The sequence below is a fragment of the Mastacembelus armatus genome, chromosome 20, assembly GCF_900324485.2.
Source record: "Mastacembelus armatus chromosome 20, fMasArm1.2, whole genome shotgun sequence".
Taxonomy (NCBI): domain Eukaryota; kingdom Metazoa; phylum Chordata; class Actinopteri; order Synbranchiformes; family Mastacembelidae; genus Mastacembelus; species Mastacembelus armatus.
Genome location: NC_046652.1, coordinates 135,811 through 161,017, shown reverse-complemented (window position 1 = coordinate 161,017; position 25,207 = coordinate 135,811). Strand labels below are relative to the sequence as shown.

At 39.8% G+C, this 25,207-nt stretch overlaps 1 protein-coding gene across 5 annotated transcripts in view; it reads right to left on the bottom strand.

Moving 5' to 3' along the window:
* Positions 1-18,345, bottom strand: part of dnah5l (dynein, axonemal, heavy chain 5 like) — a 94,813-nt gene extending 76,468 nt beyond the window's left edge. For 4 of the 5 annotated variants that reach the window (XR_003294716.1, XR_003294717.1, XM_026291772.1 and 1 more), the window contains exons 1-23: positions 18,242-18,315; positions 17,333-17,480; positions 14,178-14,227; positions 13,211-13,399; positions 13,028-13,102; positions 12,743-12,832; positions 10,499-10,570; positions 10,231-10,332; positions 8,680-8,866; positions 7,494-7,659; positions 6,442-6,535; positions 6,203-6,301; positions 5,062-5,243; positions 4,600-4,719; positions 4,192-4,297; positions 3,809-3,904; positions 3,247-3,342; positions 2,893-3,066; positions 2,176-2,265; positions 1,935-2,087; positions 1,489-1,628; positions 988-1,139; positions 629-836 (exon numbers count right to left, since the gene is read on the bottom strand). Coding sequence is in view for 3 of the 5 variants with exons in the window: in XM_026291772.1 (XP_026147557.1) it covers positions 629-836; positions 988-1,139; positions 1,489-1,628; positions 1,935-2,087; positions 2,176-2,265; positions 2,893-3,066; positions 3,247-3,342; positions 3,809-3,904; positions 4,192-4,297; positions 4,600-4,719; positions 5,062-5,243; positions 6,203-6,301; positions 6,442-6,535; positions 7,494-7,659; positions 8,680-8,866; positions 10,231-10,332; positions 10,499-10,570; positions 12,743-12,832; positions 13,028-13,102; positions 13,211-13,399; positions 14,178-14,227; positions 17,333-17,480 (2,789 nt within the window). In the remaining 2 variants the exon portion in view is untranslated. Of the gene's footprint in view, positions 1-628; positions 837-987; positions 1,140-1,488; positions 1,629-1,934; positions 2,088-2,175; positions 2,266-2,892; positions 3,067-3,246; positions 3,343-3,808; positions 3,905-4,191; positions 4,298-4,599; positions 4,720-5,061; positions 5,244-6,202; positions 6,302-6,441; positions 6,536-7,493; positions 7,660-8,679; positions 8,867-10,230; positions 10,333-10,498; positions 10,571-12,742; positions 12,833-13,027; positions 13,103-13,210; positions 13,400-14,177; positions 14,228-17,332; positions 17,481-18,241 lie in introns of all 5 variants that reach the window. The other variant, XM_026291773.1, reaches the window with a different exon arrangement.
* Between the last annotated feature and the right edge of the window lie 6,862 nt (positions 18,346-25,207).

The window sequence follows — 25,207 nt, the reverse complement described above, 5'->3', positions numbered from 1 at the left end:
ATAGTTGGTGTGGGTGAGGAGGATACAGAGGATAGGGTTAGATGGAGGCAGATGATTCGCTGTGGCGACCCCTGAAGGGAGCAGCCCAAAGGAAAAGAAGAAGACTCTAATAATTGGAACACTGCTTGAATAGGACCTATTGTGCAAACATAACTTTTCTTCTAGGGAGAGCAGCTTGCTCTGATTTTGACTTACTGATAAAGACTCTCAGTATCATACCGCTATACTGTATATCTTTTAGGTGAGAGTGACTCCTCTTTCTGTTCACCTTATGACATTATAGTCTATATATTTTGAGGCTAGGAGTGCCTCTTGTTGTTTGTTTTCACATTACCTCATTCTGTGCCTGACCATTAAAAAAATGTCCCTGGCTGTGCCTAGCCAGTGATCTTTCACTCTGCACTCTGTGTGCTTAGTGACAGTTTACTCCTTGTACAAGTAAAATTGACTAAACCTCTAAGTTCGTTCTCTGAGTCTATCTGTTAATTAAAAGAATTTATCTAACAACAAGTTGATGTACATGGACAGCACCACATACTGACCGTTTAAAACAGGTCAATATACTGCCTGTGTGTGAGCAGTGGCAGTAGAAGCAATAGTGTGAATATTTTTATTTCACCAAAATTACCAGTTCAGAGTGCCTGCGACATTTCGGACTGAGTGTTCTGTCTGCAGCAGGAGGTCCTGTGGTGACACAGGTGAGGCTTCAGGAAGGATGAGCAGACAGCAGGATGACATGGCCTGAAGCAGCCGACCGATGCGACACTCCAACAAGTCTGTAGCAACTTTGACTACATGGTCCAGTTCTTTCAGAGCCAGATACACACTCTTTATGACTGAGCAGGACAGGAAGGGAAAGCAAATTATTACTGGATGTTTCTTCACACTATGATCTCTGATAAAACATTTTAAATTATCTGTTAGAATCACAGGTAATATGGTATATACTATAATATGGTATACTGTCTGCTACACAGTGCTTCTTACATCCATCACTATTAAGCGAGGTCCATGACAGTGTGGTGAGTCCAGGGGACAGAGTCGCCTCCACTTGACTAATGAAAGGCTGCATCAAAGGAGAAAGGAGTGGAGGGATCCTGCTTACCACAGAGCTGTAGTCCTGGAGCAACTCCAGCAGCCTAGACCAGCATAGAGGAGATTTGAGTCAATCAAAGACAATTCAATATCAGCACAGACAGGAGAGGTTAAATAAAAACAACTCAGACAAAGGGCAGATTTTTCAAGAAAAGAAAAACAAGTCAAATAAATAATATAGCTAGTAGAGGGTAGAGCCACAAGAGACAGTAAAATCATGTCATGGCAACATGACCTGCATATACAGGTGATGCTGAATGAGCTGATGAATGCAGTTCAAATAAAATGCCAAGTCAATCAAGTCAAGTTAAACGTTCAATTTGAGTAAAGTCAGCTTGAGTCATTTAAAGCCAGGCAAAGCACTTTCAGTGAAGAGACAGCAGTTGTTCTTACTGGCTGTAAAGTGCTTTGAGCTGTCCTTCTCTGGCTGTCATCTTCAATATGACTTTTGGCACGGTCACCCCCAGTTTGGTCATCCACAATGCTTCCTGCAGGACCTCCAGCACTACAGGGTCTAGGTTCACAAAAAGCTCCTGGAAAACAGTGGGTGTGCATCATACGTTTACAGGAGTTTTTTTCTCTACTGCTAAATCTTAGCCTACCCCAACTTGTTAGCCAACAAGATGCAACTTGAAAATCTGATTTTCTAGGGAGAGGTAAAATTATTGGAATATCAGATGTATTCATATCTCCTTTTCTTAAACATGTCCTGGACCTATTTTGCAATATACATTTATGAAAGCAAAACACCAAAACCTGAAGTTCATATGTACAGTATATTATAGCGAACTGTTTCAAAGCCACTTCACACATTCATCTATAATTTCACCACCCTCCACCTTGTTTTCATGTCGGACCAGAAGCGCAGCCTTCAGGCAGTGGGGCACGCTCTCTGCAGCCTGACTCCACCCTTGTAAGTGGAGCATCTCATACTGCAGTAACACCACTGCCATCCTGTTATAGCTCTGGATTACTTTAGTCATTTCAGGTCCCTGGCAGAGACACACACAGGCAGCATCAGTAAGGTCATATTGGTCAGTCATATTGATATGATGGATGTGATAAAATCAGTGGCTGTACTTTCAGGATGTCAAGCTTCTTTCTCAAAATCAACATTGGAGATTCAATCTTCCTGAAAAGCTGACGACACCACAGGATCCTACCTGCCACCTGGGACATGGGGACAGAGAGGGGACAAACAAAGACAGAGAGAAAGCCACATAATGTCACTAGTTGGTTGGGCAGCCTGTGGACAGCCTGTGGGTACCCTGCGTCTATTTCTTGTTCCTCAGGCCAGTTTCATTAGTTTGTTTTTTTGAATGCTTCTATTGAACCACAATTCTAAGGCAATGTCTGATTTTCATTAGTTAATTTTCAGTACATTTTTTTTATTATTACTTTTGTCAGTTTAGAGTTATTTCAGTGACCATTTATGGAAGGGTACCAACAATTTTGTTCATGTGTGTATATACTGTAAATACTGTCTATACTCTATATAAACAAGACAGGTGTCATCAGATTTTAGATTGAGATTGACATAGACAAAACATCAGTCCTGTCAATATGAAATGAAGAAATTAAGAAATGAATTTTTGCAATTTTTTATTTTGTGTTCACTTTAAAGCAAAAAATATATATTTGGCAGCTTAGATGTGAATATTTGCCACCTGTGATAGTAAAGTATATAGCATTGATTATTTTGAGACATAAAATTCATTGATTAATCCAGAAAATAATGTGCAGATGAATCAATAATGAAGCTGCATCCCCAGTCACACAGACTGACAAGGTTGGTACCGGTGGCAGGTTGCGCCCAATAGGCGGTTTGTCACTCTGTCTCTGGTAGGTCTTCCTCAGCACCTCCAGCTCTCTGTGGTAGCGCTGTAGCAGCAGCAGGTAGTGCTGCCTCAGGTCGAGGCGAGCTGACGGACTGGACTCGAACACCGCCAGCAGTTCCAGCATCTGCTTAGTCTGAAACATAAACACTCGCTCTGAAGGAAGTTTCAGCTTTGGTCTTTTTCCCTGCATATGTCGGATAATATTTTCAGTTGTTATCACTAACTTTTTATTTCAGTTTGACATTTACACAACATGGCACATCATTCGAATAGGAGTCAGGGCTGGATTTAGTTCTGAATGTATTGAACTCACAGTGAGAGACTGATAGAACCAAATGTCCAGCACAGACTGAAGAGACTGGAACAAACCCTGAACCTGGACCTGGAAATCTGCATAATCACGGTAAAACTGACACACACACACACACACACACACACACACACACACACACACACAAACACACACACACACACACATGCACACACACATGCACACACACACACACACACACAGACAAAAATCAAAGTTGCACTCTTATAATTGTGTGCAATACCATTGTAAGTTTAAACATTCCTATAATTATGTGTTTTGCAAAAGGATGGAAAAGCAGAAGCAAATAAGCAAAACAAATAAGGAACAATGACAATGTCTTAATTCTTGGTAGTAGTGCTTGCATTTGTTCAATTTTTTGTATTTTTGTTTTTTTTTTGTTTTTTTAAAAAAAGAGGCTATTAAATGCCCTACATGTTATAGGACAAGCAACAAATACAGCAAAATATACAAAAATTGTAAAAAAAAAAAAAAAGCAAAAAAAACAACGTAATAAGTTTTATGTCCTTTTCCTAACTCTGCCTTTCTGTGGTGTTTATGTTACCTCCTGCTTGCGATGGTCAAGGACGTCGTAGGTCATGTTCTTGGTTGTGGAGACGATGGTCTCGTAGCGAACATAAATCTTTTCAATGCCCTCCACCTGCAGCACAGCTCCACTCAATGTAAAACAGTCCTCTTAAAATTTAGGATAGTTTTAAACACACAAAATGTGTTTTCAACAAACTCAGGCAAAGATTTCTGAAGTTTTTAAAATGACTATCAACATTAACCGTTATTCAAAAAAATCATAAAAAATGAGCAAAGAAACTTTTCAGTGTGAAAACACAAATGAACAAAATTAAAATAAAACTTGATAGTCATTTGCATATATAATATGCCAATTACTCATTAATTATAAATATACAGTCATTTTAAAAATAGGAGCACCTTCATGTTTTGCAGAGTTGCCAGGTTTTCCAATGTGGATACCATGTCAGCGATCTTCTCCAGGCGTCTGCAGAAAGCTTCAAACTTCCCAAAGATGTAGTTCTCACTGAAGACAAAACAAAAACAACACAAAATGAAAAGTACTGTGATGTTCCATCCACTCACCCCAACCGGTTGAGGCAGTGGCCACCCAAACTCTGCTGGAGGTTTCTTCAGAGTTTTTCCTCTCCACTGATGCCAAGTGCTTGCTCTTAAGGGATTTGTTGGGTTTTTCTTTTTTGTAAAGTGCCTTGAGGTGATTGTATTGTGATTTGGAGCTATACAAATAAAATGAAATTGAACTGAAATTGAATTGACTGGCTGTTAATGTTATAAAATATGAGGATCAGTTGCTGATTGGTGAAATACCTGAAGTCAAACTGTTTCTTTTCAGGGTTTTCTCTCAGTTTTTCTCTCACGGCGTGGAAGCTCCTCTGGTACTCCTCATTCAGTTTACAACATTCCGAGATACGGTGCAGCAGCACTGGTCTGATACACATATGCACACGCACAAACATAAACACACACAGACACAGAGTTAAATTTGTGTTTGTTATTCCATTCCCCTTCATTGTTCATTCAAATTTATTTTCTACTGTTCATTATATTCCCATCATGTCTAATCCATTTTGTACCATCTCACCCTGACTGAATTAATTTGTTTTTAGTTTTGTCATATCATTTTTAGTTCAATCTTATCATAATTTTAACTCAGTTTGTCTCGGTCAATCTGAAAGTTTGTCTTTTAGCCTTTTCTGTCCCTATTTTTTTAATCTTGTCTAATCTTGGCGGGTCTGGTCTCAAAAGCTGTAGTGGTATAGTCGTCTGTACCTGCTGTGGTTCCAGATATGTGTGACGCCTTCAAACAGGTAGCTCCTGCAGGCACTGATCATCTGGTTGGTGACTTTTAGCAGCAGAGAGGTCATCCTCTCCGAGGTGTTGTAGTACAGAGAGACAGTGTGGATCATCCTGATATTGGTCATCAGTCCAGGAATGTGCTCCAGCATATTGGTCTGTCGGAGCAACATATAGGAAGATTTTTACTTTGTGAAGAAGTGGTTAATTTTTGTCTACTTTTAAAATAATAAATGAAGCTTGACAAAATAACTTGTATCACATTGTGATGTGTGCCGTCACGTGATGCGACATGGCACATCATGTCACTGCATTTTTTCATTTCTGACATTTACATACATTCACATTCCACTGGCAGTTTAACAATTTGTTTTGTACCAATCAAACCAAATCAAAATGTATTTCTATAGCGCCTTTAGACAGCACAATTGTACACAAAGTGCTTTATAACATTTAATACATAAATTTAATTTTTAGACCATTTGCCACTTAAAGTTTAATCACTGGTCCTGAACTACTAAGATGTCAATAAAAACTAAGAAGAAAATCCTTTTAGCTCCATATGTTTATCAAGTGTGTCCGAAACATTTTAGGATTAATTTTGAAAGTTAACCTGAGAAACAATCAGAAATCAGAGTCGAACCAAGAATTACTGATCAAGCTTCCTACAGAGGACAAATCTAAATTCTGAAAAAAAAAACATGCAACATAAAAAATCAGAATAGGTTATCTGGGTTATATATAGACAAATACAATGTCAAAATGAAAACATAATTGAAATCAATATTACATCTCATATTTTCATGTACATCGTGAGTTAGAATGCACTGAAAAGCCTCTTGCCACTTAATTCATTGCTATTCAGTCATGTTTTTCAGTCTGTGCCAGTGCATTTACCACATCATCATCATTCAAATAAGTGAACAACAAAAACTTTATAGATTTACACTTTCAGTGTAATGCTTTGGTTTTATGAAATTCTTAAACTGCTGATAGCTCAGGTCAGCATATTTATCATAACACAGAAAAACCTGATCTTCAGACAGAAAAGTGTGTCTGTAGACATGTGCTGGTTTGAATCCAAAGGCTTTTAAATGGCAGAAGAGTTTTTTCTTACCGGAGTGCATTTCTCCAGCGGTCCAAAAAACTTGTCCAGTGTGTAGAGATACTTCACGTTGTCTTTGGCTTCATTAGCCACAACAGTGATGTCTCCATCCTCAAACAATCAACAAATCCCTTAGTCAATTATTATATTACTGACATGTAAACTAAACATGGTGTAAACCAACCTGAACAATTGACAATTAAACTGATCTTTAAACAAAACTTTAATTTTAATCAGTTTCAGAAACTGACCAGCTCCCTCCAGGTCCGCAGTGTTCGGGACTTGGCCACCTGCAGAACTCCCAGAGTCCTTTTCACCTCAGGACACTTCACCTCCTCTATCAGACTTACACAAACACAAGTGAATATTACCTTCACCCTTACTGATGGTATAATTTTTTAAATAAAGCTACAGTATAATTATAACTTGCACAGACAAATTAGACTAGAAATACATTAAAATTTAAAAAAAAAAATTAGATGCAGCCATAGTAAACTAAATTACATCAGAAATTATTTTAGACAAGATACAAGAGCAACATAAATTTTTGATCATATCTTAAATAAGATAATATTAAGTAACTTAAAATTAGATTAAAAGACTAAACAATAAATGTCAAGATTATACTGATCTGAAATTTGAAAGACTCAAATGTGAGAATTCTGTTCATAGACTTCAGCTCAGCATTCAGCACAGTCATCCCCCAACAGCTCATTCACAAACTGGACCAGCTGCGGCTCAACACCTCACAGTTCAACTGGCTGTTGGACTTCCTGTCAGGGAACACATCCAGCACCATCACACTGAACACAGGGGTCCCCAAGGATGTGTGCTAAGCCCCCTTCTCTTCACTCTAGTGAACCACAACTGCACACCAATGCACATCTCGAGCTTATTCAATAAGTTTGCAGATGACACGACTGTTGTGGGTCTCATCAGCAACAGAGATGGGACAAACTGCTCTAAATGTGAAGAAGAGGAAGGAGATTGTAGTCGACTTCAGGAGAGTGCAGAGAGTGCACACGTAGCACGCTCCTCTGTCCATCAATGGTGCTGCTGTGGAGAGGGTGAGCAGCACCAAGTTCTTATGTGTGCACATCACAGAAGACCTCTACTGGACTGACAACACCGCATCACTGGCCAAGAAGGCGCAACAGCGTCTCTACATCCTCTGCAAACTGAGGTACGAACACTGCCCTCAGCAGCTGCACCAGTCAGCAGAACGAAATTTCGATTCTCTGTATATGCTCTACATGTGGTAGAATTGACAATAAAACAGACTTTGACTAAAGTAGGTATCTACCTGTTAAAAGTGACCATGCGCCTCTTCCAATGCTCCAACTCAGCTGATGGTCCAACATCATCAGCCTCCTTCCTCATTTGCTCACTCTCTGTCAGCACCTGCTTGATCTGTTTTGTCCACTCAGAGACTATGTCTTCCAGACACTCCACCAGCTCTCTGTTATTGGCTGAGAGCAAAAAAAACATGGCATTTCTCAAAATTATTAATTATTGAATGAGGACCAAAATATGAATTTACAAATTGTCCAGTCCAATTCTGTGCATGTGTTATTTTTTTGTTTGTTTGTTTGTTTGTGGCTGTTTTTTTTTATAATATAAAAATTCATCTTCAAAATCAGAGCAGGCCTTGATCCCATGAGAACAGGAAAACAGCTAAATATGCTTTGGGCAAAACTAAAGTGAGTGGAGTCGAGACTCGAGTGAGTCTCAGGTCAACATTATTAATAAATTTGTGATGTTTTCATTTATCTGTTTATTATTGTTCTATTTTGTTTAGTTTACTACTGCTTTGTTTTTTAAACATGTATATTTATTGTCTTATAGGAGGTGTCAAAGGTAAAAGTAACAACTACAAAAAAATAAATGTTTTACTGTATCAAAACTGATTGTATCTGACTGTATACTGTATGTAACATGACCCAACTATTGGAGCAAGCATTATTCAAATTAAGTGATGAAATATAAGTTAGGGCAGCGTGGTGTTTGAGTGGTTAGCACTGTTGCCTCACAGCAAGAAGGTTCCTGGTTTGAAACCCATTAGGGGCCTTTCTGTGTGGAGTTTGCCTGTTCTCCCTGTGCTTGGTTGGGTTTTCTCCAGGTACTCTGGTTTCCTCCCACAGTCCAAAAACATGTATGTCAGGTTGATTGGTGACTCTAAATTGCCCATAGGAGTGAGTGTGAGTGTGTGAGGTTGTTTGTCTCTGTGTGTCTAAATGTGGCCCTGTGATGGTGACCTGTCCAGGGTGTCACCTAAGAGAGCTGGGATAGGCTCCAGCAGATCCCTGTGACCCTGGTTAAGGAATAAGTGGGATAATGGATGGAAATATAAGTTTAAATTTTGTGAAGTTCAGAGAAGAATAAATTAAATACTAGAATAAAGTGGACATTGATTTAGCCGCTATAGAGTCAGAGATGATAGAAAATGTGATAGATCTATATGTAAACATAGCTGCGGCTGATCTTCATACCTGCAGCAACGTAGTCCGCAGGGCTCCTCAGATGGTTGATGGCATCAGGAAGGTCAATGTGCTGCAGCTGGAACTTTCTCTCTATGTTGACTCTGGCTGAGTTCAGATTACTGATGAACTGATCCACTGAAGACAGAAAGGACTGGACGTCCGGACAAGATGTGCCCTCCTGCACCGAGCCCCACATCTGGACCAAGAATAAAAATACAGACTAAATGGTATATATATCTCAGTCAGTATTTCAGGCCTGTTTTACTTTTGAGTTTCTGGATATTTTGCTATTAAACCCCTAACAGAAGACATCTGTAGACAAATTACAGTCTGACATCACATAACTTCTTCTTCTCACATTCATGTTAATTGGTGACTGTAAATTTGCTGTAAGTGCGAGAGTCAGCCCTGTGATAGACTGGTGACCTGTCAAGGGTGTATCCACTTCTTGCCCAATGTCACCTGGGATTGGAATGGACATATTTTCAAAAAATGTATAAGATGATATATTTCTAGGATAGCTTGAGACAGCTTCTGTTTCACATTCAGTTTATGTAGCATTGTTGGCAATAAATCAGTTTAATTTCAGTTCAATTTAAAGGTGCATCTTGCAATCAAGAAGTAGTAGTTTACATCATGTATATATTTCATAGCTTTTATTTGTTTCTTTACAATATTTTTATACTTTTGGGTTCATTTTTAAAATATTTTAACAGTTTAATTGCCCAGTTTTGCTTGCAGTTCAGTTGGTGTTTATCTGTTACATCTTTTAAATGTTCCATGTCTAAGTCAGTTTGTGGTGTGCCAGAAAGCAGAGGCTTGTTAGGTCTGTTCACGTCTAATCACTTTATTTTAGGTTTCAGATTGTGTTTTAGAATACTTTGCAGGCGCAGAACCTTTGTTGCATTGTTTCTAATTCAATTTTCTTACATTGGCAAATAAAAAAACATTTAAAAATGTTTTTCTTACTTGTATGTTAAGACAGAGGCACTATGATGTGATCAGGGATGCAGGAATCAACACTTTACATTACAGTCATTAAATATCCCCTGAACTAATGTAGTTTACAGCTGCCAAGACAACAGGCGGTGTCCTGTTCAGTCTCCCATTGTTTTCTCTTACAATAAACCAACACCCGACAACAGGCCCTTCTCCTCCCTTATTATGGAATTTGCTGTGAAGATTTTAAAAACAAATCCAGTATTTTTAAATAGCTGGTGAAAATAATAAAGTTCAAAAGGACTGGACTTATAAAAGACTTGTCCAGGAACAACATGAGGATCAATGTCTTATCGGAGACCCGGAGGAGCCGCAGCTCAAAACACCAACCTTAGACTAATGGACAGACTGCTCAACCTCCTGAGTCACAGTTACTACGCAAATGTTTCAAATGTGTTTTTGGTGAAAACACAACTGGAAATAACTGTTTGTTACAAGGTCATTGTATATGATCCACAATATCGATTTCTGAATTAAGAAAAGCTTTGAGTTTTATCTCAGTTATGTAGCAGTTACTGTACTTAGCTAATATCAACAGGTGGAATAAATAGCTGACTGTACCTGCTGTGACCTAAGGGCCGGTAACATGATCTCAGCCAGCAGAGTTTCCAGACTGGTCAGGACGCTGCCGTCGCTGCAATCCAACATGCCGAAGTTCACCTCCTGCACAAACAGCAGGCACAACAACACAACAGCACAATATTTTACAGCCTTCTTCGATGTAACCAAATGCATCATGATAGAACAATGAGGTCTGTCCAAAGCTAAAGGTTCAGTGAAAAGCAGCTTTCTTTTGTCTGGATTTGAAGGATCAAACCGAGTTACTGACCTGCTGTACATTAGCAGTGGTTATCACCTTGTCAGTGATTCTCAGGAAGAAGAGGCACTTCCCCAGTAAAGGCTGAAAAAACATAAAAACTGTGTGTTTAGTTTAAGTTTAATCAGGTGCTGCAATCAAGATCAGAGTAAAATTTATCACTGTTATTTGGGAGACCCTGCATCTTACATTTATAAACAGATTGCTGCAGTCAGAGTACAGTCAACAATAAAGACAGTTATTGATCCAAAATGAACCAGAGAAAAAACACTGACCCAAAACAAACATGTGCATTTAAAAAGGGAACTCAGGTGGCACTGAGTACAGACAAATTAATTACGTTTCTGTCTGTGAAGGGAAACTCAAACTATCAAAAACTGTGCTCTTAAAATATGGTAATCAATCATTTATTTTATTTATTCATATTAGATTTTTGTATTTGAAACCCACAAACAAAGGTCCAAATGTACGTTGTAATTGTATTAAGTGTTTGATTTTGAAAACCTGTCTTAAACCTTAAGTTTATTAGGATAATGACAGGAAGTGAAATTAGTAAAAAACAGGTCTAGTGCATGTATATTCACGGAGCACAGTTCCTACTCTGCATTTGTTGTTGTACAACACTTTGATTTAAGATTTCAGCCCTCACGTCCAAGGAGGCTGACCAAGCATCCAGTAGACAGCGAGCCACCCAGCTTGAATCCAGTTCCCTGGTCACCATAACAGCGGATAACAAATCTGTGGTATGATTGTGTCTGACTGATACCAATATGAACTGACCTTTGAAACCTGACCTTTGACCTTTATACCCTTTGACTTTTGACCACCCCTTGACTTACTGATGTACAGATCAGTTCCATTGGCCTGTTTAGACTGCTACTAAACATTGATGAACAGAATGAAGAGAATGAACCCTGAACTTGGACCATTGTGTTGCTTGAACCTATTTTTAGACTCGTATTCATTCATTCATTTTTTTTTTTTTTTTTTTTTTGTTGCTGGGATAAATAAAATTCTTTGAATCTTGAATCTGTTCCCAGCTGTCCAAAATGTTCCCCATAGTTTCATATCAGTTTAAGTCAGACATGTCAGATCCTCTATTTTTAGGGATCAGACTACCTGAAGAAACTAACTAATACTTTTAACCCAGGAACAGTATATTTTTGTATTATAAAATCTACCACAACTCTCTGTTTCTGTTGCAACATAGTATTATCCTGCTAAATATGATAAGTTTGTCTCTTTTTAAACAGCAGTTTGGCAAAAGTTAAACTTAGTGTTATTAAAACACGTGTTTTCACACGATCAGAAATCATTAGCACCATTATTAGCTTGCAGCCTTTATGATCAAGGTCTTAGGCTGTGAACTCTATTGTATTGCCCTATCAAATGCCAAACAAAGCGGCATATAGGATTTTCTCCCATAGAAACACAACACAGACTCCAACAGAGTAGTTATTATCTCTGAGACAGGACAATAATAAACGTGAGGCATGTGGTGTGATTTGTTCTGAGCTCACAGTGAAACAAAATATATGTTGACAACCCCTCAGACATATACCTGGTAAAAGGGAAATAGAAATGAAATGTGAAAATCCATTTTAGGCTGCAGCTACAAAACTAAAGTGCATTGTGGTCAGTGAAGAATCATAATTATGTATCAACCATAAATATGTTTCACCCTGAAGAGATAAAGGCTGTAGTCAGTCATGTTACCGTCTTTAACATAGTGGTGCCTGTGGTTCCTCAGGAACACTGTTGCTGAGGTGCCTGTGGTTCCTCAGGAACACTGTTGCTGCCATCTTGAGGACAAACAAGTGTCTTTGCCCTTGTTATTTTATGACCCTCATGATTAACACAACTTCAAATATGATCCAAAACCCTCTGAAATTACAACTGTCTGCCATTGATTAAACCACCAATTGTTATGAACAAGAGGGAGATTCCAGAAAGAGAACAAAACAATCAAAATCTCAAAGAAACACCACCATTATATGCTTTTAAATGGGGTTAATTCTTTTGTATATATACATTTTTACCAATTTGGAAATACTTAAGTAAATTTGGGGTGTCTTATACAAGTTATACAAAGTACACTACTTGAGCAAATATTCTTAAAATAGTTAAAACACCTTTGTGAAGTCTGCAGTTCCTCTGTGATAAACACTAAGCTGTCTCTGTAATGCTTCTTCCCGAAATCAGGCTCAGGCTTTATAAAATGTTTAATTACGTGCCGGTTGTGCAGTCCAAACCCACCTCAGAGCTCCCCGTGGTGAGGAAGAGTTTCTGCTGAGGCACAGCTGAGGCTGCTACATCTGCAAATGCGGAATGACTAGAGGACAAATTCTATGGAGATGGGGAGGAATAATGAGAAAAGGATAATAAAAGGAGAGATTGGGAAAAGAGGTAAAATGTCAGATAAGGGAAACAAACGTGTGATGAGAAGAAATATGAGCAAGTGAGAATGAAAGTACAGGAACAGAAAAAGGTGAAACTGTACAAAGACGTCATTTCAATTCAAATATTATGCAGAAACATTACCTTCTTCACATTCTGATAGAAGAAAATCAATTTCTTGGATCCATTTGCAGCAAAAAACTCATCAATGAGATTGAACTGGAAAAATCAGACATAATAAAATAAAAAAATAAATAAAACATAATAAAAGCTTTAAATGCTTTAAGAATAAATAATTTCTGAGTTTCTAGCCAACTGTCCTGCTACCTTATCATCAGTGATAAGGGCATCCTCCACCGCTGCTTCCCCCTGGCTCACAGCATCTGCCAACCTGCTGATCAAGTACTTGTGTCGGGCATCTAGCATCTCTCGTCTCTCCTCTTTCATGGCTCTTGCCTGCTTCGCCATCTCTCTCCTCGCCTCATTACTCAGCAGTGCCATCCTTTTAGCAGATACCTAGTAGCAGATACCAAAGTATTGTGCAGTATACAGCAGTCAAATAAAGTATTTGTTTCAGGAGAAACATAAACATTTTAAATCACATGTCACACAATAAATTTCAATTTAATTAAATTCAATTTTAATTTGATTTAAAATTAAATCAAACTAAATTAATTATCATTAAATATTATTACATTCTTATTAAATTTTACTAAAATTCAATTTAAATGAAACACAAAATTAAACATTTTAAATTGATATGGTGAATGTTAATGTCTGTCTCTATAGTTATGTTCAGATTACAGGCCTTAATGTTCAGTTCAGATATTTATCAGAACATATCTGTTTGTGTTGATGGTTAATATTAATGTTTATAAGTGACATGCAATTTGAAGTTTTTAATTACTACATGTGCAGAGATTGCTGGCTTAGTGGTTAGCACTGTTGCCTCACAGCAAGAAGGTCCCGCATTCAAAACCCAGCAGAGACCTTTCTGTATGGAGTTTGCATGTTCTTCCTGTCCTTGTGTGGGTTTTCTCCAGGTACTCGGGTTGCCTCCCACAGTCCAAAAACATGTATGTCAGGTTGATACTGTCCATGGTGTACCACGTCTCAAACATGTGAGCTAAGATTGACTCCAGCCCCCTGCTTACTAATCTTACAAAGAAACAACTTTTATGTGTCCATATCCACTAATAACTGTTTCTTATGTATGGTATCACTGCTGTTAGCACTGACTCACTGAGGTGCCAGCAGTCGGGTAGGTAACACCCACTGAGGGTACAGGACTTACAGCTTTTACTTTCTGGTCTCCTGTTTGACTTTTGCGTCTGCCAGCTGCATCTGAGAATTGGACGAGAAAAAAGCTACTATAAATTGTAGGGAAAAAAAACTATACACAAGGAACAAAAATGCCAAACATCCCGATTACAGTTACAACATTTTGTTTCTATTGTTTTATTGTTGGGATTGCTGTGCAACAAGCAATGTAAACGGGTCTGAAGATATTAATCTATTAGCGTTGTATTCAGCTTTTTGATATCTTTTATGGTTTTTCATTAATCGCAGTTTATGTTTTATGGTGTTTCTAGCCGTTTTCTGAATTTTACATTGGTGTCTATGGGAGCGGAATGTTCAGAGCTAGAGTATTAAGCTGAATTCTGGTGAAAAACACAAATGAACACTGTTTCTAACTCGCCACCAATCCTATATTTTTTGGAATATCTTCACAAAGTAGATCAGTCTCTTCGTTAAAGCCTCCTGGTTCTGTTAATCAAGGAATTATTTTGATAGGTCTTATAGTTTTTCCTGTGGTCCTCCATTTTGTGAGGTGAACTTTTCTCAGTTTCTCCATTCTGCGTATGTAAAGCATTGTGTCACTGTCACTCCCCCTCCCACTCTGGGCTTAGGTCACCATAGCAAGAGCTCAACACAAAGCAATAGCAGCATAGCAGCTGTCTGTGGTTGGTAATTAAGAATGACTGTCTGCCTAATGTCCACTGCTGTTACACATGGTGACCATTTTCAGTGTGGGCCATGTTGTCTTCTCCAAGCAGGACATGACAACACTTTCACAATAAGAGTCTACAGTTATTTAGAGCAAGTGACTGCACCTTTCTAAAGTATAATGAACACTCAAATACCGTTCCAAAGCATAGCATTTTCTCAAAATAAAAGCACTAAAATAGCAACATGATCTTCAATGGATGTTGACTATTGGCATACAGCTTCAGGCGGCCATTTTTAATGTCAGCCATGGGTTCTGCTCCCAGGACATGGTTGATGTAACCTAGTAGAGTAAAGAGCCTTATTCTCTCCATATTTCTTTTATGTACATATGTATTTTTATTTTGAAAAGCGTTTTATTTTGAAAAGAGAAGTGTTGTTCCTCTACCTTGACATGACATTATGTTTTGTCATGTTGGTTGGTATTAACCTTTCTATTGGTCAAATGTAGAAATGTCCCACCCTTTCAAGTAGTGGACTGAATCCCTGACTGAAATAAGTTTTTCTCTTTTCACTCAGTAAGCAAAGCAGGGAGGCTGCATGTTGGCACTTTTGCTGTGCTGTGTGCACAATCTTGGTGAGTTAATTTTTAGCTAGGCTAGTAGGTAATGTTAATATGTGGATACTGATTAAACTACTTATGGAAGCAACATGCTAGCGGTTAGCTAAAACCATAGAATGTTAATCACAACCATTTCTTTGTTGCTTATGTAATGACACCTAGAACCACCTTGTTTACTGTTTCATTTGATGATTTGTTACCTCTATGGTGGAATAATCAGTGAATTTTATTCCATTTCATGGAAAAGAAAAATGAGAAAAATCAATGTTAATTTCATAAAACTCTTAATCATTCATTGGTTAAATGAGTAAAAATAAAAAAGAGGAATTCATTACGTTGGTAAACATGGGTTAAAAATTTTCATGTACAACATAGTGAGTTTAAAACATGCATGTGTATTGGTACTATTGTGTGCTGTAATGGTAGAGTTGAAATGAACAAAGCTATAGTTAAGAAAATAGATTTGAGTAAAAGAGAGTGGATTATATCTAGCTGTGTACAATAATACTATCATTAATATGCAGGCTCGGTTTCGTTTAATGGTTAGAAAAAAATTCCTGACTGGATCTTGGATTCTCTCCGGACGGCGATGGCGAGCCTACCCAGAACCTGAACCCAGATTGGAGGACATCATCCTTCTTTTCTTTGTGTGAACCAAGTGGTAACAACTCAAACTTATCACTACTAAAGGACCAAAGGACAAGACAGTTGAGCTCAAACATAAAACTATAGGGATTATGGGTTTTAAGATGAATGTAAAACAAACTAACTGTAAAATTTAGATGTTAAGCTGTAAACAGTTTTATTCTATTTTATTTAATTTTCTCACAAATAATACAACCATCGTTACTCATTTCCTGGCTCCAATTATTACCTCGCTGATCACCATTGTTTCATATGACCCCTCTAGAACCTAGAAAACTAGTCCATAAGTCTTGCTGAGGATCCTTAGTTTAAGGAGCAGGGGGTTACATCAGACTTTCACAATAAAAGTCTACCATTATTTATAGGAAGATATTACATTTTTGTAATAAGGTTCTAGTATAAGGTCCCATGAGTCTCCTGCAGTGCTTTGTCTTTTCAAAATAAAAGCCCTGAAACAACATTATCTTAAAATGGACGTTAGCTATTGGCATACAGCTTCAGGCACCAACTGAGGCCGTTTTTAATGTCTGCCATGGTGTTTGCTCCCAGGACATAGTCAGACTTTTTATAGACTTTTATTTTTACATGCTGTTTAGATTTTATCTTTTTCTGAAAAAATTCTTCCACCCATCCAGATATTGTACATGCAATCTTCTTTAATTGCACACACTTTGCACCCTTCATCCACTTTTCTGATTTTTCTATCTAAATGCTACCATGCTTCTTCATACAAAAATATATGACCACAGTTTATAGTTTATAGTTTTAGCAGCCAGCAACACAGTTTACCTCAAGCTTTTTTTCAGCAGTCAGCAATCCCAACACAATTTCTTCAGAAATTGCATTTTCTAGTTTATTATTTTGCCTTTGCTAGTTAAACATAATTAGGTGCTGGTAGTCACATACTGTAGTTAAAGTAGCTAATGTCATCAGGCAACTGTCTAACTATCTGACTTATACATATCAGTCTTTAATCAGCATCACAAGGGTAAATGGTGAATGGACTTATACTGCAATTTTCTATGCACTAAAGCACACTCAAAATGCTTGACATTTGTATACCCATAATAGACTGTGCTAGTGTCAACTTTGGTACCAGTAGTAGAATTGAAAGCTGTACAATATGACTTCAGTTTTAGGTCCCGGATCAGTGTGAGGTTTGTACCTCTGTGGAGGTGAACCTGAGGAGGTCTAGATTTTGGTAAAAAAAAATCTGTCTACTCCTCATTCCTCACCATACTCTTGTTCTCCTCCAGGAAAGTCCTGGTTCTCCAGCCGAGGATCAAGGATCTGTCCTGGACCAGGGGTGCCGGCAGGGGTAAAAATTGACACCCGTCTCCGCTGTGAGATTTCAGCTGGAGCTTGTGAGTCTGGATCCTCCATCTAATAGTCAAGACATAATCAGTTTAAATATTGTTACAGTGAAGACATGGTTAAACACTTAGCTTAAGTTATCATTTGTAATAATGACACGTTCGTTTTGTTGAATAGTAGAGTACTGTGGAAAAGTTTTATGCATTAAAATACACAGGACATGCTTTTAAAATAAATTAAATAGTTTTTCATGTATCAGTTAACTTGATACAAACTGCAATAAAGGGAACAAAACCTAAATCTAATCAGTATCTGCAGCACTCCCCTTTGCCTTTAAACCAGCAGCAGTTCTCTTCGGTTTGACCTGCACACAGTTTCTCCTGATTCTTTGCAGCACCTTTGAAAAGCTGCTGCAGTTCTGTAGATTCAGGCTGTCCCAGGTGTCTTCTGTCTCTTCAATTGACTCCCCACCGAATTTAAATTTCATCTAAAGTGCCATAACTTCTGCACAGTATTGTAAATATCTTGTCTTGTCTATCTCTGTCAGTCAGACAGACCTCACTAACTTATTTGAAAGGTTTTCATGTCTCATCTCACAAAGTCAGACCACATCTCTGGTTAAAGTCGCAAATATCAACCAATAAATACACATTTGAATGTAGACATGACTCATGACTCTCCCTATTGAACGTTGGAATCGTCATCATCATTTGGAATATTTAAAGTTTTGGCCTGTTATTGGCAGAAATTTATTGCATTGTTTAAAAAAATGATAACTGTTAACATAAACTATATTCTACAACTAGAGCCAAGCAACAGATTTTACTTACTTGACAAATGCCACCTATTTGAATCTGTTCACCAGTCTGCAAAGAGGGAAAGCAGTGATGACTGACCTGTGATGTCCTGGTGAGCTGTCAGCGTGAGAGCAGTAGAGCGAGGGACTGAGACAATGAGAGACAGAAAATCAGGAAATGTTTAACTGTTGCCATGGTAAACATTGCTGGGAGGCATAAGGGCATATGTGGCTCAGCAACTTAACACAACAAACCCAGAGAGATGGTGTGCATTGGCAAATGCAACAAGTTTTTCTGCCTTACGTTTTTAAAAAAAATAAAATATTTTTGATTAACACAAATTATTTAAATCATTTACTACTACTCAAATGCACTTTTTTCAGCATTGTGGAACCACTGGACCATGAGGACCACAGAAGAACACACACACACACACACACACACACACACACACACATATATATATATATATATATATACAGTGGGTACGGAAAGTATTCAGACCCCTTTAAATTTTTCACTCTTTGTGTCATTGCAGCCATTTGCCAAAATCAAAAAACTTCATTTTATTTCTCATTAATGTACACTCAGCACCCCATCTTGACAGAAAAAAACAGAAATGTAGAAATTTTTGCAAATTTATTAAAAAAGAAAAACTGAAATATCACATGGTCATAAGTATTCAGACCATTTGCAGTGACACTCACATGCTGTCCATTTCTTCTGATCCTCCTTGAGATGGTTCTGCTCCTTCATTGGAGTCCAGCTGTGTTTAATTAAACTGATTGGACTTGATTAGGAAAGGCACACACCTGTCTATACAAGACCTTACAGCTCACAGTGCATGTCAGAGCAAATGAGAATCATGAGGTCGAAGGAACTGCCCAAGGAGCTCAGAGACAGAATTGTGGCAAGGCACAGATATGGCCAAGGTTACAAAAGAATTTCTGCAGCACTCAAGGTTCCTAAGAGCACAGTGGCCTCCATAATCCTCAAATGGAAAAAGTTTGGGACGACCAGAACTCTTCCTAGACCTGGCCGTCCAGCCAAACTGAGCAATCGTGGGAGAAGAGCCTTGGTGAGAGAGGTAAAGAAGAACCCAAAGATCACTGTGGCTGAGCTCCAGAGATGCTGTAGGGAGATGGGTGAAAGTTCCACAAAGTCAACTATCACTGCAGCCCTCCACCGGTCGGGGCTTTATGGCAGAGTGGCCCGACGGAAGCCTCTCCTCAGTGCAAGACACATGAAAGCCCGCATAGAGTTTGCCAAAAAACACATGGAGGACTCCCAGACTATGAGAAATAAGATTCTCTGGTCTGATGAGACCAAGATTAATTCTAAGCGGTATGTGTGGAGAAAACCAGGCACTGCTCATCACCCGCCCAATACAATCCCTACAGTGAAACATGGTGGTGGGAGCATCATGTTGTGGGGGTGTTTTTCAGCTGCAGGGACAGGACGACTGGTTGCAATTGAAGGAAAGATGAATGCGGCCAAGTACAGAGATATCCTCGAAGAAAACCTCTTCCAGAGTGCTCAGGACCTCAGACTGGGCCGAAGGTTCACCTTTCAACAGGACAATGACCCTAAGCACACAGCTAAAATAACAAAGGAGTGGCTTTGGAACAACTCTGTGACCGTTCTTGACTGGCTCAGCCAGAGCCCTGACCTAAACCCAATTGAGCATCTCTGGAGAGACCTGAAAATGGCTGTCCACCAACGTTCACCATCCAACCTGACAGAACTGGAGAGGATCTGCAAGGAAGAATGGCAGAGGATCCCCAAATCCAGGTGTGAAAAACCTGTTGCATCATTCCCAAGAAGACTCATGGCTGTACTAGCTCAAAAGGGTGCTTCTACTCAATACTGAGCACAGGGTCTGAATACTTATGACCATGTGATATTTCAGTTTTTCTTTGTTAATAAATGTGCAAAAATTTCTACATTTCTGTTTTTTTCTGTCAAGATGGGGTGCTGAGTGTACATTAATGAGAAATAAAATGAACTTTTTTGATTTTGGCAAATGGCTACAATGACACAAAGAGTGAAAAATTTAAAGGGGTCTGAATACTTTCCGTACCCACTGTATATATCCTCCTGAGAACCAAGGAAAAAAATATCTTTCAACTTAACTTTTTTTGTGATTTCCTGCCTATTTGTAGCTAAAACAACTCACAATTTAGATTTTTATAAAAATATTTTTTGAATTTGTAATGGCAACATCAAAGAAATGAGCAATCACACGCATTTGCAAAAATTTCTACATTTCTGGTTTTTTCTGTCAAGATGGGGTGCTGAGTGTACATTAATGAGAAATAAAATGAACTTTTTTGATTTTGGCAAATGGCTGCAATGACACAAAGAGTGAAAAATTTAAAGGGGTCTGAATACTTTCCGTACCCACTGTAAGTATACATCGTATTCCTGCCAACTACTCGGATATCCGCCACAATTTATGACATCGCACAGATCGAATTTGAATAGCGTCTCAGACCCTCGCGTGCAGTTAAGGGTCAACTTAGGTTCGCAGTGATACCCTGTCTCAAACCTACGGCGATCCCTGTGAATGATAGTTGGGTCAGTGGAAAAAGAAAATATAACTAAACACAAAACAACAATCATTACAGTCAGGGTCGTAAGGACTCCCAATACCTTCCCAAATCCAAACATCTCCGTTTTAACTCCCCAGTTGTTAACTAGACTATCTAACAATAACTAAACATACACTATAAACTAAATAAATCAACAGCTAAAACTACCACTCAAAATCACAACCCACAATCCCTCGACGTTGCCTCCATCTGCGCTCTGATTTGTTGGCTGGAGGCTTGGCACACCTCTTGTCGGAGAGGGGCGCTCTTTTTTACCCCCTCCCTCTCGGATGGCTTCTTCTTTCTTCGGACTGAGGGTGGACTACCTCAGTACCTGACTTGCTCCCCAGGGATTATTCTGCCCCTTTCTGAGGAGGGTCCTTCTCTGCCTCAGCCGAGACAGAGGTATATTGTTGCAGGTCCTCCTGGACCTTGGTCAAAGATCTGGATGGCGGTTCTTCTGGTGCACACTGCGACCAGTGGTACCAGATGTCTCCTTTTCCCTTTAACCTCACTGCGTGTGATGTTCTCTCTGTCACCTGGTAAGGTCCTGTCCACCGTGGCTCCGACCACTTCCTCTTAATCACCTTCAGCAACACCCAGTCGGCATCGGGTGGAGTTTGTGTTCCGTCGCCCTGCTGATCCGCAACCTGATGTGAGAAAGCTGAAACGAGAGCTTGCAGAAAGTTAAAATATGCTTTGGCTGACAAACCCTCATTCTCTACAATGGTTACTGGGCTAGTGGTGTGGGGCCCTGGAAAGGGTCTCCCTGTTTGAAGTTCGAAAAAAGTGAACCCCGTGGATTGGTTAACAGAACAGCGAATAGACATAAGTGCCAATGGCAATGCATCAACCCAGTTCAATTTGGTCTGTGCACAGATTATTTTTATAAAAATATTTTTATTTAAAATTTTATAGCATGTCCACTGTAGTTGACAACGGAGCTATTTTATTGTAAAATACCAGCGGCACTTCAAAATCTGTCACAAACAAACAAAAACTCTGCAGAAAGACTTTAGAAACTTTTAAAAGATTAATCACAAAATTTCAAAGCATTTTAATTAAACTTTTTAAAATAAATTGAACATGAATGAATGAACACCCAACCATCAGGATGCCTGGATAGCACGAGACTGAATCTGTTATTTTTTCCTTCATTCATTCTACATTTCTTCATCCTCTTCCACTTTCTTTTCTTAATTCATTACATTTTTAGCGATGGTACTCCAGTTTCTCTTCTTTGTAATGCAGAGGAACATCTTGCAACTGATGCATCTCATGTATGTTTTGCCCTTACAACCTTGGTTTCGGCACCTCTCAGCATGGTTGCAGTCTGCCATCTCAGGCATGTGCCTCGCCCCATATTTTCTTAATGATGCTTCTGGTTGTGGAATCCTCTTTTTGAGGGGTGGCTCATACTCTTCTTCACTCTCATCACTGTCTTCTAGTATCCTGTCAGTGGCATCAGGTTCTAAGTAGTTCAGAAGCTCATTTGCCAGATGCAGTTTGAAGTCTAGGAACTGCTCAGTGTTTTTTGCTGATCGGTTAAGCACAACGCTGTCAGACTTGTACTGGATCCAGGAATTTGTAATGGCAACATCAAAGAAATGAGCAATCACACGCATAGTACATTTCTTGGTTCTGCTTGCCATGCGATAGAAGCTCAGCATACGATCACAGAGGTCTACACCTGTTAGCATTGTACTCCCTGATGACTGCAGGTCTTTGCACCTGGACCTGGATTTTTTCTTTGTTTGACCATCTGGTGCAGACGTCTTCCAGATCTTTTCCATGTGCAGTAGAAGCCATCAGCACTGGTTTGCTGTCATACCATTTTGTGATCGCTAACTCAGGACTTCTCCTGACTATCATCACTGATGCTCCCCTACCTTCTCTTTTCAGTTGTTTGTCATCAGGCAACCGACACATCTTTGGGATGCGATTTTTCATTATGGTTCCAGTTGATGGAAGGCCCTTGGCCAGCAATTCATCCATGAGGTTAATCGATGTGAAGTAGCGATCAAAGTACAGGTGACTTCCAGTGGGAACAGTTTCAACCATGCGTAGGACTGCTGCTGCCCCAATTCCTATTTTTTGACCAGCAAATGTATCCTTCCCTTGATAAACTTCAAAGTCTCCCAAGGAGGTACTGGGAACAGATCGGGAGTATCCGGAGCATCCACGCCCCACTGCCACATAACCTTCTTGGCCTCCTCTTTTTTATTTTTGTTCTTTTCGGCATTCACTTTCTGCCTTGCTTCCGCCAACTGGAGCTTCAGCAGCTGAGTCTGGAGCTCCTGATGTTGCTCCCCTTCCTTCAGCATCTGCTGCTGGACACAGGTGAGGTGATACACCAAATGTCTCTCCCACACCACTGAATCAGCCCCCTGCAAATCTGGATTGTCAATCATAGCCATTTTGACCTTTTCTGGGACCCCCTCCAATACCGCCTGTCGGTACCACTCCCTTTGGGGACCCGGTTTACCTGGGTGACACCCTGTCTGTCGGATCCACAACTCTTTACTCTAGTCTAAGAAGACTCTGGAGTTGTCTTTAACGTTCCAAGTCACCTTTGGGACCGCTGCTGAATTTGGCAGCGGATATTTCTCGCGGATTGCCTTGCTCAGGTCACCAGCCCACCGGGCAAACGGCTCCTCATCCGGTCTGCGGAGAGTGCCCGCAGCCTTCTCTATATCTCTTGCATCCATGCTGGTCAGGCATCTCTGAATCACGGCTCTAAAATCCCCAAACTAGTCTCTGTCCTGCGGTCAGCGAATCCAATTTGCCGAGCCACAGGCCTCCCCCCTCTGCTACTGGAGGAAGTTGGTCCACCAAAGCCTGCACATCCCCCAACCCGTAAGGCCGGTATTTAAACCCACCTCCGGTGGCCATCAAGGGGAACATCAACACATCATTCTGGGACCTCGGTCCCGCACAGGTCGGTCCTCCGTTCTCCACATCCCAGTCTTCCTCCTCCTCAGATCTTACTGTTAGTGTCTGGCTCGGCGGAGGTGAGCGCTGTGGTCTCCATTCCTTGCCTGTCCTTGCCGGTTTCTTCCTGTCGTCTTGTCCTGGAGACTCACACTCTCTGTGAGGAGACCAAGACAGAGTGTCGTGTTCATCTGTGTCCAGAGGTTCCTCCTCAGGTCTCCATTTTCCTTCCGCCCATAATAGTATGGACCCAGGGGGTCGAGAACCCTCCTGTGGTGTGAACCTTAACAACACTTCTCGCTCGCCTCTGTCTCTCTCTCTTCGTGCAGGCTTCTCTACCTGTAACTGTGGTCTAGGTTGTCTGGAGAGCTGTTCACGTCTGACCCGATCCTGGAATGGGTGACTGTCCTCTACGCTGTCATGGGCAGACTTCTTGTCATGAGGGGGCTCTTCCCCTCATCTGCAGTTCCCATTCCGGTGATCCGGGGAGGAGGTTCTGGGCACAGGAGACATATCCGACACCTGTAATTCTCCCTTGGAGATGTCCATCACCGGATATAGTCCTGCTGGAGGGGGTGCAGTCGGCCTACTCGCAGAATAAGGCGGTGGTGACTGCTTCACTTCCGTTTCCACTGTTTTCTTCCATTCTTTGTTCTTGTGCATGTGCTGAGTCCCCTGCCACCAGAGGGCTAGATTGGTCCATCGGTGTGCTTCAGTTTCCTCTTCTGTTGCTCTCTGTCTCAGTTTACTCCGGTGGAAAGGAGAGGCCTTGTCAACATCCTTCTTAGCCTCCTCGGCACAACGCCTGTGCTGTTCTGCCTTCGCCCATAGCCATGGGATGAGGGCAGTGTGATCTGTCGGTGTCTTACCTTTATCCTTTATGAGCTGCATCAGCATCTCCTTATACTTGTCCATCTCTGCCTGGGCATCCTTTTCCCTACATGTCAGTCTTCCTGCCTTTAAAATAGATTCAACTTGAATCCCCAGATCGACCCATTTTTCTGGTGGGCCCCATCTGTCATCATTTCCCTGTTGTTCAAGGTGTCCTTCCATTGTTGTATTCGAGTCTGCCTTCCAAATTAATACGTGGTCTATTTTTATTTTGTATATTTTTACTATTATTACTATTATTATTATGTATTATTCTTATTTATTTATTATCCTTCATTCTTGTATTATATATTTATTTTATTTTTATTTATGTATTGTTTATTATTATTTGTTTATTTTATTTTATTCTATCTTATTTCATTTATTTATTACCATTTTTTAATTTTTTTTTAAATTTATTTTATATATCTGTAGCTATCCCCTCCTCACCAGAAGGAGCTCTATCTATAGTTGTTATTGCAATCCCTGATTGTTTCAGCAGAGGGAGCCAAATAAATTGTAAGACAATGCCCTCTTCCTCCAATAGAGGGAACCAAATAATAGGCGGAGCCTTACTTACCTTACCTCCTCTCACTTCTGCCTTCTC